The sequence below is a fragment of the Aotus nancymaae genome, unplaced genomic scaffold (assembly GCF_030222135.1).
Source record: "Aotus nancymaae isolate 86718 unplaced genomic scaffold, 86718_ANA_hifiasm-v0.15.2.pri h1tg000108l, whole genome shotgun sequence".
Classification (NCBI taxonomy): Eukaryota; Metazoa; Chordata; class Mammalia; order Primates; family Aotidae; genus Aotus; species Aotus nancymaae.
The window spans coordinates 30,905,323-30,926,140 of NW_026988523.1; the positions used below are offsets into that span (position 1 = coordinate 30,905,323).

General features: G+C 54.9%; 2 protein-coding genes across 22 annotated transcripts in view; one reads left to right on the top strand and one right to left on the bottom strand.

Annotated features, from left to right (window-relative positions):
- The first annotated feature begins 1,982 nt into the window (after nt 1-1,982).
- Nucleotides 1,983-20,742, top strand: ZNF687 (zinc finger protein 687). 12 transcript variants are annotated; one of them, XM_064370428.1, is made up of 14 exons: nt 1,983-2,525; nt 6,443-8,571; nt 8,690-8,868; nt 9,250-9,426; nt 9,546-9,708; nt 9,839-10,168; nt 10,282-10,394; nt 10,586-10,727; nt 10,866-12,774; nt 13,232-13,375; nt 13,458-13,557; nt 14,192-15,313; nt 16,613-16,710; nt 20,046-20,742. In XM_064370428.1, exons 1-9 carry the CDS (start codon nt 2,516-2,518, stop codon nt 11,358-11,360), a joined length of 3,738 nt encoding a protein of 1,245 aa, XP_064226498.1. In that variant the 5' UTR covers nt 1,983-2,515; the 3' UTR covers nt 11,361-12,774; nt 13,232-13,375; nt 13,458-13,557; nt 14,192-15,313; nt 16,613-16,710; nt 20,046-20,742. The 12 variants fall into 12 exon arrangements, with proteins under 12 accessions (XP_064226498.1, XP_064226500.1, XP_064226499.1 ...); XM_064370430.1 differs by having other exon boundaries at nt 14,557-15,313; XM_064370429.1 differs by having other exon boundaries at nt 15,217-15,313.
- Nucleotides 12,239-20,818, bottom strand: part of PI4KB (phosphatidylinositol 4-kinase beta) — a 34,358-nt gene continuing 25,778 nt past the window's right edge. For 9 of the 10 annotated variants that reach the window (XM_064370440.1, XM_012462688.3, XM_012462690.2 and 6 more), the window contains 6 exons: nt 20,392-20,496; nt 20,040-20,163; nt 17,973-18,238; nt 14,633-14,765; nt 14,249-14,369; nt 12,239-13,119 (listed from right to left, as the gene is read on the bottom strand). In XM_064370440.1, the coding sequence (XP_064226510.1) occupies nt 12,938-13,119; nt 14,249-14,369; nt 14,633-14,765; nt 17,973-18,238; nt 20,040-20,163; nt 20,392-20,496 (931 nt within the window). In that variant the 3' untranslated portion in view covers nt 12,239-12,937. Of the gene's footprint in view, nt 13,120-13,487; nt 13,551-14,248; nt 14,370-14,632; nt 14,766-17,972; nt 18,239-20,039; nt 20,164-20,391; nt 20,497-20,818 lie in introns of all 10 variants that reach the window. The other variant, XM_064370441.1, reaches the window with a different exon arrangement.

Below are 20,818 nucleotides of genomic sequence, written 5' to 3' on the forward strand. Positions count from 1 at the left end.
ACCTCGTGATCCACCAGCCTCGGCCTCCCAAAGTGCTGGGATTATAGGCGTGAGCCACCGCACCCGGCCTGAGTAGTAATTGTTATTCTGTATAGGGAGACCAGAAGAAGAGTCGAAATGTAATGCCTGTTGGTTACATTGGATAAGGGACCCTTATTAGCTGTTCAGAGAAGGAAGAGCACCTGAGCTGGAGCAACTGGGAGCAAATGCAGGGGGACTGAACACGCAGGACGCAAAGCTCTGGGAGAAAGGGCACACTAATCCCGACTGCCAATTACTTTACAAAGCACATTTACATTCTAAACTTTTTTTTTTTCAATTTTTTTTTTTTTTTTTTTTTTGAGACAGCGTCTTCCCCTTGTTGCCCAGGCTAGAGTGCAATGGCACGATCTTGGCTCACTGCAACCTCTGCCTCCCAGGTTCACCCAGGCGCGGTGGCTCACGCCTGTAATCCCAGCACTTTGGGAGGTTGAGGAGGGTGGATCATTTGAGGTCAGGAGTTCAAGACCAGCCTGGCTAACATGGTGAAACCCCATCTGTACTAAAAATACAAAAACTAGCTGGGCAGGTAGTGGCATGCGCTTGTAATCCCAGCTACTTGGGAGGCTGAGGCAGGAGAATCGCTTGAGCATGGGAGGCGGAGGTTGCCATGAGCCGAGATCATGCCACTGCACTCCAGTCTGGGCGACAGAATGAGACCCTGTTTCAAAACAAACAAAAAACCTCGCCAAGTTAGGGAGCAGTGGCTTACGTCTGTAGGACTGCTTGAGACCAGCCTGAGCAACATGGCAAAATCCCGTCTATACAAAAAATTTAAAAATTAAGGCCGGGCACGGTGGCTCATGTCTGTAATCCCAGCACTTTAGGAGGCCGAGGCGGGCGGATCTCCTGAGGTCAGGAGTACATGACCAGCCTGACCAACATGGAGAAACTCTGTCTCTACTAAAAATACAAAATTAGCCAGGCTAAGTAGCACATGCCTGTAATCCCAGCTACTCACGAGGCCGAGGCAGGAGAATTGTTTGACCCTGAAAGGAGGAGGTTGTGGTGAGCAGAGACTGCGCCATTGCACTCTAGACTGGGCAACAAGAGCGAAACTCGTCAAAAAAAAATAATAATAGGCCGGGCGCGGTGGCTCAAGCCTGTAATCCCAGCACTTTGGGAGGCCGAGGCGGGTGGATCACGAGGTGAAGAGATCGAGACCATCCTGGTCAACATGGTGAAACCCCGTCTCTACTAAAAATACAAAAAATTAGTTTGGCATAGTGGCACGTGCCTGTAATCCCAGCTACTCAGGAGGCTGAGGCAGGAGAATTGCCTGAACCCAGGAGGCGGAGGTTGAGGTGAGCCAAGATTGCGCCATTGCACTCCAGCCTGGGTAACAAGAGCAAAACTCTGTCTCAAAAAAAACAACAACAAATAATAATAATAATAAATAAAAAATTAGCCGGACATGATGGCGTTCACGTGTAGTCCCAGCTACTCAGGAGGCCGAGGCGGGAGGATCACTGGAGCCTGGGAAGTTGAGGCTGCAGTGAGACGTGATCTCACCACTGTACTCCTGCCTGGGTGACAGAGCGAGGCCCTGCCTCAAAAAAAGTAATTAAAAAAAATAAAAACCACACTACTAAGGACTGCGTGCGCAAGGTGGCACACTGGGCTTGCAGATGAATTCTGCCAGTGAGTGCTATTAGAGCATCAAAAAGACTGATTTTCTGAGCGACTCCTCCCTTTCTCCCGCCTCCAAGGGGTGGGGCAACAAAGCGCGGGAAAACTCGACCTTGACCCCGCCCCCTACTCCGTGCTGGGGGCGGGGAAAAGGGGAGCTCTTAAATGTCTTAAATGGGAAATGGAGCCGGGGATTCCCTCCAGCCCATGTTTAGGACGCCTATCAGTTGCTCCTTTAAGGCCTCTTTGGAAATAGCCCAGGCCACACCAGCACTCCTAACGTCACCTCCCCCGCTTCCGGTCCGCAAGCCTTTCGCAACCTTTAGGTCCAAGTTCCTTCCACGCTCCAAATCCTGTGCCCCGTCCAGACCCTCCCGCAGAGGGAGGAGCGACGGGTTACGCTGTCGCCCAGGAGCTGGCCTGTGCGAGGACCCAATCCATCCGATCATATGGCGATTTAGACGATGGGAAGACCGCAAGGAAATGGTCAGCGGATGACGTAATGTTTGGGGTGGCGTCCCATTCTGTGACTTCTGCACGGCTTCAGTGACAAGGGTTTAGTTTGAAACAGCGCAAACGGACCTACACCTCCACGCTCCACTCCGAGTCAATGCGGTTCTGCTCAAAGAGCCCACCATAGAGAAGCTGGGTTCCCTAGATTCGCGAAAGTGAACATCAGCTTCAAGCTTCGAGCGGCCAATAGGGAGCCAGGGGCGGAGACGCACCTGGGGGCTTCCCCCTGCAGCAGGAGAGCGGAGAAGCTGACTGGCTTCTTTCTAAGCGACAGTGGCGGAGGCCAATCGCTTTCGAGACCTGCAGATGGGGCAGACGGACCCCGGCGCAGCCAATGGGGAGAGGTATCTTCAGAGGGCCTCGGCCCCTTGCCCAATGAGCATAACAGGACGGTGCAGGGCTAGTTCCGAGCGGCAGTACTTAAGGCCAACCCAGTGCCGGGCTAGGAGGGGCGCAGGGCTGAGCGACGGAGGCAAGGGCCAATGGCGAGTGCGAAAGCGGGCAGCCCAGACCCGGAGCGCGGAGGGAGGAGAAGGAGGGGGGAGGCTGAACCGGAGAGAAGCAGGAAGTAGCGGCGGCCGCGGGGAGGGCGGCGGTGGCGGCGGTGGCTGGAGTAGGGTAGAGACCGCCGGGTCTCGGCCCGCACGAGGAGCGGAACAAGTAAGCGTGCCTGGGGTAAATACCCGCCCTTGGCTCCGCCCCCCGGGGGGGGCGGGTAAATACCCCCGCCCCTCCCCCACTTGGTCAACTACCCCCTTCTCCGCGCCGCCCCCTGGGGCGGCTTCTAGGAAGGCCCAGACACCGCCTCCGTCCATTGGGACGGATGGGCGAAACTCCTGGCCTGTTGAAACCACAGCTCCTAGCCGGGTGAACCCCCAGGAGGGTCCTGTACCCCAAGTCCTGGCGCTCCCAGCTCGAGAGGCACCCGAAGTGCGGCCCGGACACTGCAGGCTGCGGGATGTCGCGACCTAAAATGGTGTCCGTTCCCGGGGATGGGGGCGGGGGAACTGGGCCAGGCAGGAGCGGAACCTGCACCCTGACTGGGCGCGAGTCAGCCTCCAGGCCCGGGCAAGATTCAGGCTTGCCTCCCCGGTCCCCTGCACACCCTCCGATCAGTCTCCAGTCTCGAGAGAGCCTCCGGGAGTCCGCGGCGTGAGGAGGCTCCGCTGCGCCAGGAGGGGAGGGGACGATGTCCGAGTTGGGACCGACCCCGGCTGAGGAGCTGAGAGTCGCTCAGAGACCGCCCCCTCTCACATCCCCTCTTTCCCACCTCCCCACCCGCTCCTGTGTAGTCCTGGGTCCCCAGGTGCTGCGTAGCAGCTACCAAAGGGCCTGGCCTGGCTGAGGCCCGGCCTTCGCCTCGCACGCAGGTGAGAGTAAGAAGCGTCGCACGCCTCAGTTTCCCCTGTAGTTTCTCTTGCGTACACCCCGCCCCCTCCTCGCAACCCAGGACTTGCTCCCCGCGCCGGCCCTCGGCAGATGGCAGGGACTTAATTCCGCCCGCTGCCCAGCTTGGCCGCAACCTAATCACTGCCAGCCCCTTGCCCTCCTCTGCGCTGCAGGCCCTGGGCCCGGGCAAAGGGCATTGGAGCCCCCACTCGACCTGAGCCTGTTCAGCCTCTTCCTGTTAGCCTCTTTGGCTTTTGGGGAAGCACAGAGGGAAAGGGGGCGGGGGAGATGGGAGCCCTAGAGACAGGGCGCAGCAGTCGCAGGAAGGCCTGATCCTCCTTTGAGCTCAGCGGCTTGCTTGGTCAACTGTCTGCTCTGGGTGGGTGGCCATCAGATGACCTCTAAGTCACTGGGACACCCAAGAGGGAGGTGGCTGGTGGGGGTGGCGGTTGAGTTCGCAGGTGTTTTCTCCTAGTCCCCGCTGCTCTTTGCTGTACCAGTCCACTTTTCTGAGGACCTGAGTGGAAGGTAACTCAGGCCTCTGGTCAGGAGGGAGCCCGGCCTAGGAGGGCCTGTAGAGACAAGGGGCTTTGTTTAAACCCAGAGTCTGCAGAATTAAATGGAGGGGTGGGTGAGGGAAGGACTTCCCCTTTCTCTGGTTGGTATCCTTTGCCCCCCACCCCCACCTTGGTCCCAGCAGTCCCAGCTGCCACATGCTGGTACTGTCTCCAGTTACAGGCTGAAGGCTGGAGAGAGGTGGGAGAACTGGCCCTGGGAAGTGGCCTGCAACCTGGACAGGGAATAGACTCTTCCTAGATACAGAAACACTCGTGAGGAGACACTGGTAGGGGACAGACCTGGGTCTTCCACAAACTCTGAGCTGGCCTCCCTGTTGGTTTAGTGCCACATCATTCTTGTGGGATTTTTAATTTTATTTTTTGCACTTGGCCAGTTGACGTTAGGTGAGACTTCCTGGGCTGCTGTTGCCACGGGACAGTTGAAGGGTGAGGAGTTTGTTAGGGGATGGAGCGGGGTGAGGAGCTCAGAGCAGAAGTGATGAGAGGTGAGGGAGCCTGGCTTTTCCCCACCATGGCAGCTGTGCTGGATAAGCTTGTACTCTGGGACTTTTAGCCTCCAGAGAGCAAGATGGGGAGGGGTGGAGAAGGAGGGGCTGGCTAGGGGAGCGCCAGGCACTCTGGGGAAGGTAGCGAGCGAGCAGCAGCTGTTTATGACAAGAGAGGCCTAGGCTGGGGCCCTTGTGACCAGGCTGCCATCACCATTTTCCCCTCTGTCTCTTCTCTTTGTCTCTTTCTGTTCCTGTGTCTTCTTCTTTCCATCTTGGTCTCTTGGGTAATTTCTTTGAGTCCATTTCTTCCTACTGACCAAGCTAGATCTCTAGGTGCCAGTGATGGCCCCAGGTCCCTAGACGTGATCCTGCGTGACCCCGACTCTTGCCCCTGACCCCAGCCCGAGTTCCAATGCTTATTCCTTTCCAGCTCCTCCTTGACCTGACATATTCTTGCTCGGCCCAGCTGGAACAGTAAATTGTATTCTTAGTGTGATTCTGGCATTAGCAATTTCGTATCATGCTCAGAATAACCCTATGATATATAGATACTTGTGCCCTCTGTCTTTTCTTATTTTTTGAGACAGGGTATCACTGTCACCCAGGCTGGAGTGCAGTGGCAAGATTACGGCCCACCACAGCCTCGACCTCCCTGGCTCAGGGGATCCTCCCATGTCAGCTGGGAGGCATAGCTGGGACAACAGGCACTCGCCATCATGCCTGGGTGTTTTTGCCATGTTGCCCAAGCTGGTCTTGAACTCCTGGGCTCAAGTGATCGGCCTCCCAAAGTGCTGGGATTACAGGTGTGAGCCACTGCACCTGGCCACTGGTGTCTTCTTTCAAACAGCAAAATAAAAGGCACTGAAGAGACTTGCTTGTATCACAGGCCCCCGATAAAGCTGAACGAGGATCATTTCTTGTCTCGGCCTACGGCATTGCCCCTTTGCACACATGGCCTTTCAGATCTCTTGTGGACCCCAGAAGACCCATGAAGAGTATGAATTGATTCCATGCCGACATGAATGAGCCCTAAACCCAGAGCATCGTGTACATCATCCTCCTTAATAGTGTCGATTTCATTCTGTGCTGGGCACAGAAGAAGTTGCTGGGGTGCCCTTCTTCAAGCAGTCTCCAGGGCGCCAGAGCCCTCTTATCTCCCCAAAAGTGCCCGTCTGTCAGCTCTTGAAGGAAGAAGTTGTTTCCACCAAGATGCTCACTGAGCTCTGTTACCCTTCCCTGTTCCCTTTAGTTTCTTTTGAGATAGGGTCTTGCTCTGTCCAGGCTGGAGTGCGTTGGTGTGATCTCAGCTCACTGCAACCTCAACCTCCTGGGTTCAAGTGATTCTCCTGCCTCAGCCTCCTGAGTAGCTGGGATTGCAGGCATGTGCCACCACACCTGTCTAGTTTGTTGTATTTTTAGCAGAGACAGGGTTTTACCACGTTGGCCAGGCTGGTCGTGAACTCCTGACCTCAAGTGATCCACCTGCCTTGGCCACCCAAAATGCTGGGATTACAGGCGTGGGCCACTGTACCCGGCCCCTTCCCTGTATTTCTGAGAACTCTTTTCCCCTGCTTTCTGGGGATTTTGGTGCCTGCCAAGTTATGGACACTAACCCTCTTCTGATTTTAGGGTTTGGCAAGCCAGTCATCTCTAGCAGCTTTGTAGGATTCATGCCGTGGTGGAGGTGTACCCAAGCCGGAGTGCGTGTGGGTTCTGAGAGGATAAATATGGAGATGCTGAGGGAAGAGCTCCAGGATCTCTCTTCCAGATGTCTCAGTTTCCCCTCTTTCTTCCGGTTTTCATCAGGTCTGGGACCTGCCGATATGGGGGACATGAAGACCCCTGATTTTGATGACCTCCTTGCTGCCTTTGACATCCCTGACATTGATGCGAATGAAGCCATCCATTCTGGGCCAGAAGAAAACGAGGGGCCAGCAGGCCCAGGGAAGCCAGAGCCCAGCGTGGGAAGTGAATCTGGAGACGCAGCAGCAGCCTCTGCCGGGGATGACTCTGGAGTTCCAGCCCCAGCCTCTGACCATGGCCTGCCGCCGACAGACATTTCTGTAGTCAGTGTCATTGTCAAGAACACTGTGTGTCCCGAGCAGTCTGAGGCCCTGGCTGGAGACTCAGCAGGAGATGGGTCCCGGGCTGTGGGGGTAACTAAGGAAGGGCCTGTGGGGCCTCATCGTATGCAGAATGGATTTGGGGGCCCTGAACCTTCCCTCCCAGGAACCCCCCACTCTCCTGCTCCTCCCAGTGGGGGCACTTGGAAAGAAAAAGGCATGGAAGGCAAAGTTCCCTTGGACCTGTTTGCTCATTTTGGGCCTGAGCCAGGGGAGCACCCGGATCCCCTGCCTCCCTCTGCACCCTCTCCCCCTCGGGAGGGGGCTGTGACCCCACCTCCTTTCCCCTCTCCCTTTGAGCTGGTCCAGGAGAATGGCCCAGGCATGCAGCCACCTGTTTCTTCCCCACCGCTGGGGGCCTTGAAGCAGGAGAGCTGCAGTCCCAATCATCCCCAGGGCCTAGCCCAGCAAGGTTCAGGCTCTAGCCCTGATGCCACGGGCATCCCTGGTAGCGTCTCGCCTCCTCGAGTTGCTGGGGTGCCCTTCTTCAAGCAGTCTCCAGGGCACCAGAGCCCTCTTGCCTCCCCAAAAGTGCCCATCTGTCAGCTCTTGAAGGAAGAAGATGATGAGGGGCCAGTGGACAAGTCTTCCCCAGGAAGTCCCCAGAGTCCCTCTAGTGGGGCCGAGGCTGCAGATGAGGACAGCAACGACTCCCCTGCCTCTTCCAGCTCCTCTAGGCCTCTTAAGGTGCGGATCAAGACCATCAAAACATCCTGTGGGAATATCACAAGGACTGTAACTCGGGTCCCCTCAGATCCTGATCCACCTGCTCCCTTGGCTGAGGGGGCCTTCTTGGCCGAGGCTAGCCTCTTGAAGCTGTCCCCTGTAACACCGACCCCTGAGGGTCCAAAGGTAGTGAGTGTCCAGCTGGGTGATGGTACAAGGCTGAAAGGCACTGTGCTGCCTGTGGCCACCATCCAGAACGCCAGTACTGCCATGCTGATGGCAGCCAGTGTGGCCCGCAAGGCTGTGGTGCTGCCCGGGGCTGGCACCAGCCCTAAGATGATTGCAAAGAATGTGCTAGGCCTGGTGCCCCAAGCCCTGCCTAAGGCAGAGGGGCGGGCAGGGCTGGGGACTGGGGGACAGAAAGTGAATGGTGCCTCGGTAGTGATGGTGCAGCCTTCAAAGACAGCCACCGGGCCAAGCGCAGGGGGCGGCACGGTGATCTCACGGACCCAGTCCAGCCTGGTGGAGGCCTTCAACAAGATCCTCAACAGTAAGAACCTGCTCCCTGCCTATAGGCCAAACCTGAGCCCACCAGCTGAGGCTGGGCTGGCCCTGCCTCCCACGGGCTACCGCTGCCTGGAGTGTGGGGATGCCTTCTCGTTGGAGAAGAGCCTGGCACGGCACTATGACCGCCGGAGCATGCGTATCGAGGTCACCTGCAACCACTGCGCCCGCCGCCTGGTCTTCTTCAACAAGTGCAGCCTGCTGCTGCACGCACGTGAACACAAGGACAAGGGGCTCGTCATGCAGTGCTCACATTTGGTCATGAGGCCTGTAGCCCTTGACCAGATGGTGGGGCAGCCAGACATCACACCCCTGCTGCCTGTAGCTGTCCCCACTGTCGCTGGACCTCTGGCCTTGCCTGCCTTGGGCAAGGGCGAGGGGGCCGTCACCTCCTCCGCCATTACTACAGTTGCTGCTGAGGCCCCTGTCCTGCCGCTCTCCACGGAGCCACCTGCTGCCCCTGCCACCTCTGCTTACACATGCTTTCGCTGCCTGGAGTGCAAGGAGCAGTGCCGGGACAAGGCTGGCATGGCAGCTCACTTCCAGCAGCTCGGGCCCCCCGCCCCTGGGGCCACCAGCAATGTGAGTCACCTTTCACAGTCCTGTGGGGACAGGATCTAGGAAGGCATTGGGGGCTTGGTTAGAAGTAACGGGGACGGGCTACTCCTCACCGACTTACCTTGTTTAACCCACTCGACAGGTGTGCCCAACCTGCCCCATGATGCTCCCCAATCGCTGCAGCTTCAGTGCCCACCAGCGCATGCATAAGAATCGACCCCCCCACGTCTGTCCTGAGTGTGGGGGCAACTTCCTGCAAGCCAATTTTCAGACCCATCTCCGGGAGGCCTGTCTGCATGTCTCTCGCCGTGTAGGATACAGGTGCCTTGGACCCTTCCTCCAGAGTCTAGGGTTTCATGTGTCCCAGCCTCAGCCTTAGATGGCCTTTCAAGATCCCCCGTCTCCCCTGCTGTATCCCTCAGCCCTATCGTTTTGGCGAACTCAACCGTGAGATAGTACGTCTTGCCTTCCTGACATCCCTAATGGAGATGGGGGGAAGGAGGGCCACTTCTGGAGCTTCAGCTCTGCCTCGGCAGCCTCCCTTGGGGAACGGCCTCTGCACCTCCCCCCGTTCTCCACCTTGCTCATGTTCCACTGCTGATTTCCTTCTTGGAGAAGGAGTCCCAGAGAAAAAGTGTGGGGTCTGGGATGGGCACAGAGATGCCTCCCTCATTACCACAGGGCCTCCTGCTTCCTCCCCAGGTGCCCCAGCTGTTCAGTTGTGTTTGGGGGTGTGAACTCTATCAAGTCCCACATCCAGACGTCGCACTGCGAGGTTTTCCACAAGTGCCCCATCTGCCCCATGGCCTTCAAGTCTGGGCCCAGTGCCCACGCCCATCTCTACTCCCAGCATCCCAGCTTCCAAACGCAGCAGGCCAAGTGAGGCCTGGGGAGGGAGGGACGGGACGGGATGGGACGGGATAGGGAGGGAGGGCTGGGGGGCAGAGGCGAGGGGCCGCACCCATCCCTGCCTGATGTTTGCACTGTCCTCACCTCAGGCTGATCTACAAGTGCGCCATGTGTGACACAGTCTTCACTCACAAACCCCTCCTCTCCTCACACTTCGACCAGCACCTGCTGCCCCAGCGTGTCAGTGTCTTTAAGTGCCCGTCTTGTCCTCTGCTCTTTGCCCAAAAAAGGACCATGCTGGAACATCTCAAGGTACAGGAGCGGAGCAGTGGGGAATGGGTGTTTAGCTGTACTGACATGGGGCTGCGGCCATGTACGTGGGAGGCTTTGGCGCAGCCAGGCCCTTCCCCACAACAGCCACCTCCCTTGTCTCCTCTCACAGAACACTCACCAGTCTGGGCGCTTGGAGGAGACTGCTGGGAAAGGGGCCGGGGGTGCCCTGCTGACCCCCAAGACTGAGCCCGAGGAGCTGGCTGTTTCTCAGGGAGGGGCAGCCCCTGCTACTGAGGAGTCATCTACATCTTCAGAAGAGGAGGAAGTACCCAGCTCCCCTGAGCCCCCCCGTCCAGCCAAACGGCCCCGGCGGGAGCTAGGGAGCAAAGGCCTGAAGGGCGGGGGTGGGGGGCCTGGAGGCTGGACCTGCGGCCTGTGTCACTCCTGGTTCCCTGAGCGCGATGAGTATGTGAGCCACATGAAGAAGGAGCATGGCAAGGTGAGTGGGCCTCGGGGAGAGTACCAGGGCTGGGGATGGCACTGGGACTGCCGGTGTGACAGTGGGGACGGGGTCCTGGAGCCTGGCTCTGACATCTACCCCTGCTCTCCTAGTCAGTGAAAAAGTTTCCCTGTCGTCTGTGTGAGCGCTCCTTCTGCTCCGCCCCCAGCCTGAGGCGCCATGTCAGGGTCAATCACGAGGGCATCAAGCGAGTTTACCCCTGCAGGTAACTCCTACTCCCCACTTCCTCTTCCTGCCCAGCACGTGACCCTCTGCATAGCCAGAGTACCTTCGAAACTATAGTTGGTCTCAGTGGCCTGACCAGGGCTCCCCCTGCTCCAGCAGCCCCTCCTCAGGAGCAAGGGCCCTGGCCTTTGGGCTGTGCCCCTGCTGCCATCCTGCCCTCTCCCATTTCAGGTATTGCACAGAGGGAAAACGCACCTTCAGCAGCCGCCTGATCCTGGAGAAACATGTCCAGGTCCGGCATGGCTTGCCGCCTGGGGCCCAGTCCCCTGGCCGGGGGAGCACCCTGGCTCGGGGTCCTGGTGCCAGAGCCCAGGTAGGCAGAGGCCTGGCCTGCTGTGTTAGGGCTTTGAGTAGGAAACTGGAAGGTAGAGACCATGGCCGCAGGAAGTGAGGGAGGGTTGCCAGGGGCAGTGGGGGTGGTGGTGAGGCCATTTCTTCCACTTTTCTTCAGGGGCCAGGTCGGAAACGCCGCCAGTCTTCTGACTCTTGCAGTGAGGAGCCTGACAGCACGACACCGCCAGCCAAGTCGCCCAGGGGCGGACCTGGATCTGGAGGCCATGGCCCTCTGCGCTACCGGAGCAGTGGCTCCACGGAACAGAGCCTCCTGGTGGGGTTGAGGGTAGAGGGTGGTGCCCAGCAGTGCCTCGACTGTGGCTTGTGCTTTGCCTCCCCTGGTTCCCTGAACCGGCACCGTTTCATCAGCCACAAGAAGAGACGGGGTGTGGGTAAAGCCAGTGCCCTGGGCCTGGGGGATGGGAAGGAAGAGGCCCCTCCATCAAGGTCTGACCCCGATGGTGGAGACTCACCCCTCCCAGCTTCTGGAGGCCCACTGACCTGTAAGGTCTGTGGCAAAAGCTGCGACAGCCCTCTTAACCTCAAGACCCACTTCCGCACGCATGGCATGGCGTTCATCAGGGCTCGGCAGGGGGCTGTCGGGGACAACTAGGCCCAAGCCTGGGACTGACCTCTTGGAGCCTGGCTTTCCGTGCTGCTGCCTGGTCCCTGGGCTGGGGAGTTTTAACATTAACAACATTTTGTTAATTTCTCTCCAACCTGAAGAAAAGCTTTTGAGGATTATTCTAGTTACTTGCAACCTCCCTTTGGGTTTGGCCCTGGAGTCCTAGTAGCGTGGACCCTCCATTCCTCCTTTCTGAGCCCAACACTAATTATGCTCCTGCTGCAGAACCCCCAGTGTGGGCCTGGGGGTGGGAGGATGGGACTTAGGTGTGCCTGCTAGACAGGTTCGGGGAAGGATTGACGGGGGTGTCATGGAGGGACACACCCCTCCACAATTCCTTCCGGCAAGGACTGGAATTTTCCTCCTCTGGGCCAGGCCCTGCCCTAGTGCCCCCTCCCCACCAACTCGCTGGCACTCAAGCCCCCCACCCCTGCAGTGCCTTTCACTTCTTTTTTTTTCCCCAGAAATCCGGGGCGGGGGGGTTGGTGGGGATGAGTCCTATCAAGGGGGCCATGGGAGAGGAGAGGACAGGCTCTCAGGAATCCTTTATTCTTGTAGTAATAATAATACTAACAGTGGGGGAACTAGGGAGAAAACCAGACCATTAAACTGCTTGTGGTCTCATCTCCATTCAGGCCTCTCTTTCTGTGACTTGGACAGTGTGGACTTGACAGGAAGCGGGTGAGACTCAGAACATGGGAGGCCTTTCCTTCTCAGAGAAGAGGTGGTGGTGACCAAGACAGGCAGGGAAAAAGCAAACCTCTTTCTGTGTGGTACCTTCTGCATCTTGGACACTGAGGCATTCGTTCATGACTCATCACCCATCTCCCCGCTCACTCCCCCAAAACACCTGGAAATGACACAAGTGGCTAACTAAGGGCTTTATTTCAAACAAAAATTAAAAATAAAAAATTGAGAGCTCTTTTCCCTGGGTTTGGGGAAGGAGCCAGGGTAGGGAATTCCCCATGGCTAGGCCAGTACCCTCAGTACACTGGAGGGCCGTGGGAATTCCCTTCCTTGTCCATGACGGGGGAACCTCAGCAAGTGCAGGGCCCACGCAGCGCCCGCCAGCAAGGAGCCTGGGCCGGGGGTCGGTCTCTGGGAGGGGTAGAGCTGGACAGCAGCATGGCTAGTGGCCAACCACAGGATCAAGTCCTAAGTACCAAGAACCTACTCTTCCCTGCTTCCTGGGCCCCAGAACGGAGGAAGAGGATGGCCTGTGGAAAGAACCCTTTAGACCCCTGCAAGGAGAAGAAAGGCCCCAGCGTCCCTCATGTTCATCGCCTCTGTTCTCTGGAGGGCAGTGAGTCCTGGAGTCTGTCCGGTGGCAATACTGACACAGAGCAGGGGGGCACGGAAGCCCCAGCAAGTCTGGACCCCACAGCTGGCTCTCCTACCCCTGGCAAGCTCTCGCAGTTACCACGTCATCCTTCGGGTTTCTTGCCTTCCATTTCCCCTGGGTGGATGGTTGGGTAGGTGGGGTTTCCTGGTTTGGGGTTTCTCAGAAAAGGGCCCTCCAGGGAGGGTGCCCTGGACCCCCCACCACTCCTGGCCTGAGGAGCGTGTCACATGATGCCGTTGGTGAGGTACTGGAAGCCGTCATAGAGTTTGGTGGTGATAGAGCGCATACTGCCATCCACCATCTGCTCCACCAGCAGCTGCAGCTGCTCCTCAGTCATGCTCATGTGGAACCTCTCTTTGAGGTTTCGAATGGTGCTGGAACCATGGAAGCAAGGAAGCTGAGAACCTGGGGGAAGCAGTGGGGGTTCAGGATCATGGACAGGAGGGAGGGGCAGTGGTGCCAGCCACAGCAAATACAGGGCCAGGGCATCTGAAGTGCCCTTTCCCTCCCACTTCAGGTCCCTGATTGTGTGGGTGCACTTCTGCTTGGGTAGAGAGAAGGAACCGGCAGGAGCCCCTCATCATCCCACACCTAAGTCCCTCTGTAGGTGAAGGCATGTGGGCAGAGGAGGGAAGAGGACCAACACCACGTTTCCCTCTCAGTAAGGGCGGAGGGGCCCAGAGGGCAGGCTGGGAGGAGGCTGGAGGGAGTGGGCCCTGAGTTGGGCACTTATCTGGTTGCAGGCCTCTGCCTATGCTACGTCTGACACTCACAGATGACCTGGGCCACCGTCATCATGGGGCCAGATGGGGATGATCCTGAGCAACGGCGACAACCTGTGGGGTAGGGGCAGGGATGGGGAGGAGGGGAGACTGGCAGCTCAGACGGGTACAACTGGAGCCTTGAGGAGGGGGATGAGGACAGAAGGGGGTCCTGGGCAGAATACTAGACGGCAAGACTAGTGGAAGGAGATAAAGATGAGAGGGGAAATACTTCTTTTTTTTTTTTTTTTTTAATAACGACGGGGTTTCACCATGTTGGTCAGGCTGGTCTCGAACTCCCAACCTCAGGTGATCCGCCCGCCCTGGCCTCCAAAGTGCTTGGATTACAGGCGTGAGCCACCAGGCCCGGCCGGGAAATACTTCTTAGAGTTGAAGGGTGGTGGAGGACAGGGCAATCGGAGGTCATAGTGGAATGGGGAAGACAGATGAAAGGAGACTGAGAAACACAGAGCTGGATGGGGGTGGGGAGGTGAGGAGGGACCAGGAGGCTGTTAATGGGCCTGTTTTCCCCCTAAAGATGAGGAGGAGGCAGGTGCTGCTATCTGCTCCCCCCACCCCCTGGACTTAGCTCTACCAGGGTCAAGAGGAATATCCTAAAGGACAAACGAGGCGCTGGACCTGAGCCAGAAACCCTCTGGGGAACCCTCCTCCCTCCTTCAACCCGAGTAGGTGGGATCAGGTTTCTTATGCTCCAGGGCGCCGACCTAAATGGGAAGGAGGCACTATGGCACCTGACCTCACCCCAGCCCCACCTTGCTGCATGATCTCCACGATCTGCACCACCTTGTCCATGTGTTTCCGAGCAGCAATCAGCCCTTGCAGCATCAGCATCTTATAGTAGTTGAACATGTCGCCATCCAGGCCGCCCATCACCTGGGAAGAGAGGAGAGTGCGGCGTGCACAAGGGGACTTACACCGGGGATGGTTCCTGTCCTGACTGGCCTACCAGAACTCTTCTCGGGGCCCTGTTATTTCCCCACTTCCTTATTGGGCAGGAAGCTCCCAGGAACTCTGGCCTCACCCCAGTTTACTGCCTGTTCTGTTCATCCCTAATTTGCAGGGAGCCCATCAGCTCCTCATCCCATGACAGAGAAAGAATACAGTGACCCCAGAGGCACCTCTCCTTCTTGACTCACATCCACAAACTCTGTGGTCAGCTTAAAGGCTGACGTCTCAAAGCCCAGATTTCGGGGTGAGCTGGACAGGATGAAGCCAAAGTCGATGTGGATGATGTGGCCTTCTGCGTCCAAAAGGATATTCCCATTGTGTCTGAGGAGGGGGAGTGGAGGAGAAGAAGAGGCAGTAGTCAGTCTGACTGAGGCTGGAACCTCAAGCAGCAATACACTGGCCACGTGACACCAGGCCGGGGGGGGGGGGGGGTCCCCTGCTGTTTCCTGCTGCCTGTAACTCTAGTCTCCTGTCCAATCTCCTAGGACCTAAAGCTATCAATGGAAAGGAAATCAGAAAAGAAAACTGCTTACAAAGGCTATGGGGTCTGAAATTACTATTAACAATTTAATAAAAATAGTTTAAGATTCTCCCAATTTCCCAGAAATTGCACTTCTTGCACCCAAACTGATCCCACTCTAGTAGAGAATCCAGCAGTAAGGAAAGAGGGCCTCTGAGGCTCCAGCTAGCTGTCACAGAGGCCAAGCGCTCTGCTCAGGGGAAGCGCCATTCCGAGCCTATTCACCTGTGGGTTATTTGTAACTCCTGTCAGCCCGCTGCAGGTCAGAGGCCTCACCAGAAGGGAGCAACAACAGAGGCCAGCAGGCTGAGTGGAGCTGAAATGTAAAACAGCGTGGGGGCTTCACGGGGTAAGTTTTAAATCACTCATGTAAAAGGTCTCAGGAGGCAGTACTGCAGGGCAGCTGTAGAAGAGCTAAAGGGGGATAAATCCCAGGTCTTTGTGATTCCCACATGAATGGCCAGTAGCAGAAGGAACAATTAACATGCTAAGCATGTGAGGCCTGGCCTATTCAGCATAACCGGCCTCCTCGGTGTCAATAGAGGCTTTGTCAGGCTAAGAGCTCATGGTCTGAGGGCCACCTTCTCTGGGGTTGGTTTGACTGGCCAAAAGAGGAGGGACAAAAGAAGAACCTAGTCCCACCTGATCCCACCTGGGTTCTTCCCCCTCTGGGAAAACACCAAAGATGTGGCAACCCAGGCACAACCTTGTGAGCCAGAATGGTTCTAGGAGTTGTCATGGTTCAACCTCTCATTTTATAGGTGAGGAACAGAGGCCCTGAGACCAGAGTTAGCCCCAGTTGGAAAGCTGCTTTGGAGTACTTTTGAAGCAGTTAAAGATCCTAAAACCTGACTCCAGTATGGGCCTCTTCACTGTTGCACTTCTTTCCAGTGGCTGATGCCGTCCGTGGCTTGACTACATCTCTTCTTTTCTGAGATACTCTGAATGGCTTATCAGCTACCTGCCCTCCTCTGTCCCTCCTCTTTTAGAGGATGCTCTCATCCTTCAAACATACTAGTTTCCTAAAGGAAAGCCCTGGGGCCTGCCTAGTGCCAGCTTCCCTGCCACCCATTTACTCAATCCCAGGACTGAGCTCTAGGCTCCCTGGGCCCTGCGGTCAAAATCCTGACACTTAGAGACGGTCTGAAGCTTGCAATCAAATTCCTTATAAATAATTACGTTCTCTTACAGCTCTCAAATGCAGAGCCTGTGCTGGGTCCATCTGTAGGGCTGGCAGGGTGGAATGAGCACAGGTTCTAGAAGCTACCTGACCGTTATTTCCCTCATGAGGAAACACATGTCTGACAGGGTTTTCATCTGATTTAAATGTAAGAACGTCAGGCCATGGCAGGCACTTAACAGGTGCTAGATTTCTAATAAGCCGCGTTAGCTAGATTCTGTTTTGTTTAGACAGGGTCTTGCTCTGTTGCTCTCGACCTCCTGCTCAAATGATCCTTCCACCTCAGCCTGTGAAGTAGCTGGGACCACAGCTGCGCACCACCATGCTCGGCTAATTTTTATCTTTTGTATAGATGGGATCTCACTATGCTGCCTAGGATGGTCTCAAACTCCTGGGCTCAAGCAATCCTGCTGCCTCAGTCTTGTTAACTAGATCTTCTTGTTGAGACAGTCTCCCCCTGTTGCCCAGGCTGAAGCACAGTGGCACAATCTCAGCTCACTGCAACCTCTGCCTCCTGGGTTCAAGCAATTCTCCTGCCTCGGCCTCTTGAGTAGCTGGGATTACAGGTCTGTATCACCATGCCTGGCTAATTTTTATATATATATAAATTTATTTTTTTTGAGTTGGAGTTCCACTCTTGTCGCCCTGTCTGGAGTCCAATGGCGCGATCTCGGTTTACCGCAACCTCTGCCAGGTTTAAGTGTTCTCTTGCCTCAGCCTCCCGACTAGCTGGGATTACAGGTGCCTGCCACCATGCCCAGCTAATTTTTTTTGTTTTGTATTTTTAGTAGAGACGGGGTTTCACCATGTTGGCCAGGCTGGTGTCAAACTCCTGACCTCAAGTGATCTGCCCACCTCGGTCTCCCAAAGTGCTGGGATTACAGGGGTGAGCCACCTTGCCCAGCCATCATCAGCTAGATCGTAATGGGCCACCATATTACTGGAAGCCCTGGCAGCACCGGCCACTGCATTTCTGCCTTCCCAGGACTTCCACTGCATTTCTGACTTCCCTTGGCTGCCCTATGCCAAGGCAGAGACGAAACTCACAGGAGCATTCAGGGAAGAGACCCTGGGTCACTGTTGGGGGACACTCTTAGAAGGCGGGCCCTAGATGGTGTAATTATCTTTGGACATTTTGTGCCTCACCTATACATGTAGTTAGGTCTCATCAAGGTCATGCGACATTGAAAAAAGATGATAGCTCTGGGCAAAACAACAGATACTAAAAGGCTGAAGAAATCATATGCTGGAATAAGAAGTGAGGAGACTTCATCTCCATCATGTTTCTCCTTTCTGCTCTCAGCCACTAACCAATACCCTTAGTGCCAGGCCCTATCACCTCTCGTTACATCCCCTTTTACCCACAGTGCCACAGGGCATTCACTCAACACAGACTGGATTATGCCATTCCTCTGCCTGCACAATAAAACACCTAAGCTTCACAATGAAGGCCCTTCTTCAACTGGCCTCAATTTACCTGTCTGAGGGTCCCACCTGCTACTCTCCTGCCATGCAGTGCAGTCCATGCTTTAATCACATTCAACTGTTTCTTCCAGCTCAGACGTACCTCCCCCGTAGCTTCCTCTGTCATCATTCTCCCCTGTCCTTGACCCTGTAAATCCTTCATTTCTTTGCCCTTTTACCTGAGTTCTTGTCAGTCTGCCTCCTGGCTTAATATCATGTGAGCACATCTGTCTCTGCTTAAAGTATGTTGTTTCATTTTTCACCTCTTTGCCATGGAGGGCAGTAGTAAGTAATTGAGAACTACACATGAAGGGACAGAGAGAATCCTGGAGAAAGGTTAGGATGAGCAGCAGAAGTCACCTACCTGTCCTTGACTTGCAGCAGGTAGCAGACCAAGCAGTAGCCAGCACAACTTTGCACAAAATTGCGCTGGGCACTGAGGAATGCCTCAGTGGTGTAACTGCCATGCTCCTGTAGGAAGTAATCGAGCAAGGAGAGCTGTGACTGTTTCTTCACCTGATGGATGGACACAGCGTTGACCACTGGTTCAATCATGCCACTGTCGGCTGAAATCACAAGAATCTTGTATGGCTTGATCCAGAGGGGCACTCGCTCCTGTTCCCAAATGGACTGTGAGGAGACATGGGGGATACAGGACTCTTATCTTCCTCCAGACTAGAGAAGGAAGCTAAAACTTCCCCTTTTCTCCAACCTCTCTCCTTGGTGGCATTGGTTTCTAAGCCATCAAGTGAGTAAGACTCACTTTACCCAGTGAGGACCAGGGAGTTTCGAAAGGAAGTCTAGGGACTGACAAAGTCAGGAAACTACAGTCAGTGGGAAAAGGTATCACATAAGTAGAAAGTCCAAAAGAGGCAGGGAGAACAGGACACTTCACTATCCCTTCTCAAGCAGGGACAATGGGAGCTATAAGTTCAAACAAGAAAAAAGAGGCCAGGTGCGGTGGCTTATGCTTATAATCCCAGCACTTTGGGAGGGGTGGGTCACCTGAGGTCAGTTCTAGACCAGCCTGGCCAACGTGGTGAAACCTTGTCTCTACTAAAAATACAAAAATTTGCTGGGTATGGTGGTGCATGCCTGTAAGTCCAGCTACTCAGGAGGCTAAGGCAGGAGAATTTCTTGAACCCAGAAGGTGGAGGTTGCAGTGAGCCAAGATTGCACCACTGCGCTCCAGCCTGAGTGACAGAGCAAGACTCTCTCAAAATAAAAAAAAAAGAAAGAAAAAGAAAAAGGAAAAGGATTTAGGTCCAGAGAAGAGTTCTCTGGAACATGAAAATATATACATGCTATAACGAACAGTATTAAACAAATTAAATGGTTTGCAGGTGACCGACCCAGGGGGATCAGAAGATCAATACCTCAGCACACTATAACCCACCTTCTACAGACCACTTGGGAAGTTTATGTTGTTTTTGTTTTAAAAGGGGGAGGATCAAATTATTATTTTAAAATTTGATTACAACCAATTGTGTTGGCATTAAAATTAGAGGCATTAAGTTTGAATAATGGATATATACCAAAAACCAGATATTTGAGTTTGACAAAAATGGGAAAAGAAGTTTTCCAGTCATTTCAGATTAGAAATCAATTTAGAGAAATGAGCCCCATGTTTACAATGATTGTGCCACAGATTTAAACTTCAGTAGTGCATTAGTAAATTGTTCGCATTTTCATCTTCCCCTTGAGATTTGACAGCTATTTCTTGAAAATAATCTCAGTACCTTGTACAAATAAATTGGTCTTAACACTAGGAGAAAGTGGGTCACTAAACTTTGTCCCAGCAAAATTTTCTTTTTGGCTCACTTCAGTTAGAAATGCTGACTTCTTCAAATGTGTATTTTTCTTAGAGACAGGATCTGTTGCCCAAGCTGGAGTGCAGTGGCTATTCACGGTCTGGATCCTGCTACTGATCAGTACGGGAGTTCTGACCTGCTCCATTTCCGACCTGGGCCAGTTTGCCTCTCCCTTAGGCAACCTGGTGGTCCTCTGTTCCCAGGAGGTCACCATATTGATGCTGAACTTAGTGCAGACACCCAACTGGCATACTGCACTACAGCCCAGAATTCCTGGGCTCAAGTCACCCTCCCGCCTCAGCCTCCTGACTAGCTGAGACTACAGGCCTGAGCCAGGGTGCCAGGCCATTTTGGAAGTTTTGATCTAAAAGGCAAACCTAGCACTCTAAGTTCAGACTTGGAACAGGGCAGGTGCAGGTCTCAAAAGGGCCAAAAGAGGCCGCTGTGGAGCTGTTCCTACGGCTAAGCTTCCCAGGGGAAAGGAGCACTAGCTTTTCTTTACTCTGCCTTCGTTTTAGACCTGGGCAGGAAGGTGGTCCCCAGGAGAATAATCTGTGTAGTCACCTCAGGTGGGCTGGTGTTGGGCTGAGTTCCCCTTCTCTCTCCTTCTCCTCTCTTACCTGCAGTTGCTTCAACACCTGAAAGGCCAGCAGCTCTTGCCGAAGGTCATCCCCACACTTGACAATGACCGACAGGAGCCGCCAATTCGGGAGATGCCCGTAGGGGGAGCCCTCTCTGATCCGCCTGTGAAGAGAGAAGTAAAGGGTGTCAAAGGTTGATGCCAGAGTGAGGACAAGAAACATGGCTTCCACCAAAATCCAAAGCAAATGCCCCATAGGGCAAGGACCCACACAGCCTGGGAGTCTGACAGACTTTTTTGGAGGCTGATGGACAATAAAGTTGGTGCAGTGAGCACCTGCAACTGCCTCTGAGCTTTGAGAGGGGTTCAGAGACCCATACCACCCAACTCACCGTACTTTCTCCTGCCAGGGCTCTTTGAGAGCAACTGCAGAAGGATCTTCTGGGTCTCGTTTGAAGGCTGTTGGGGTGTGAGCCAGCTGTTCCGAAAGGCGCCGGCTGGCAAGAAGAAAATACATCATTTGCTTGGAGGACCTGCCCCCAACCTCATGCCCCATCTATACTGACATTTCCTGTACTGTGCCCTGAATTCTGAGCACACGAAGGTAGGAACCCAGGCTGAAAGGGACTCACAGAAGGAAAGATAACCAGTGACACCTTTTTGCTAATTTAGTGATTGTAATCATGTTAAAATTGAGATTACCAGGCCCTCCAAATTCCTCTACCAACACTGATTCAGAATGAGGTGTGACTCTAGAATCTGCATTTTCAATAAGGCCTCCTTCCTCTCCCTGGATTCTCACACACGTCACTTTGAGAC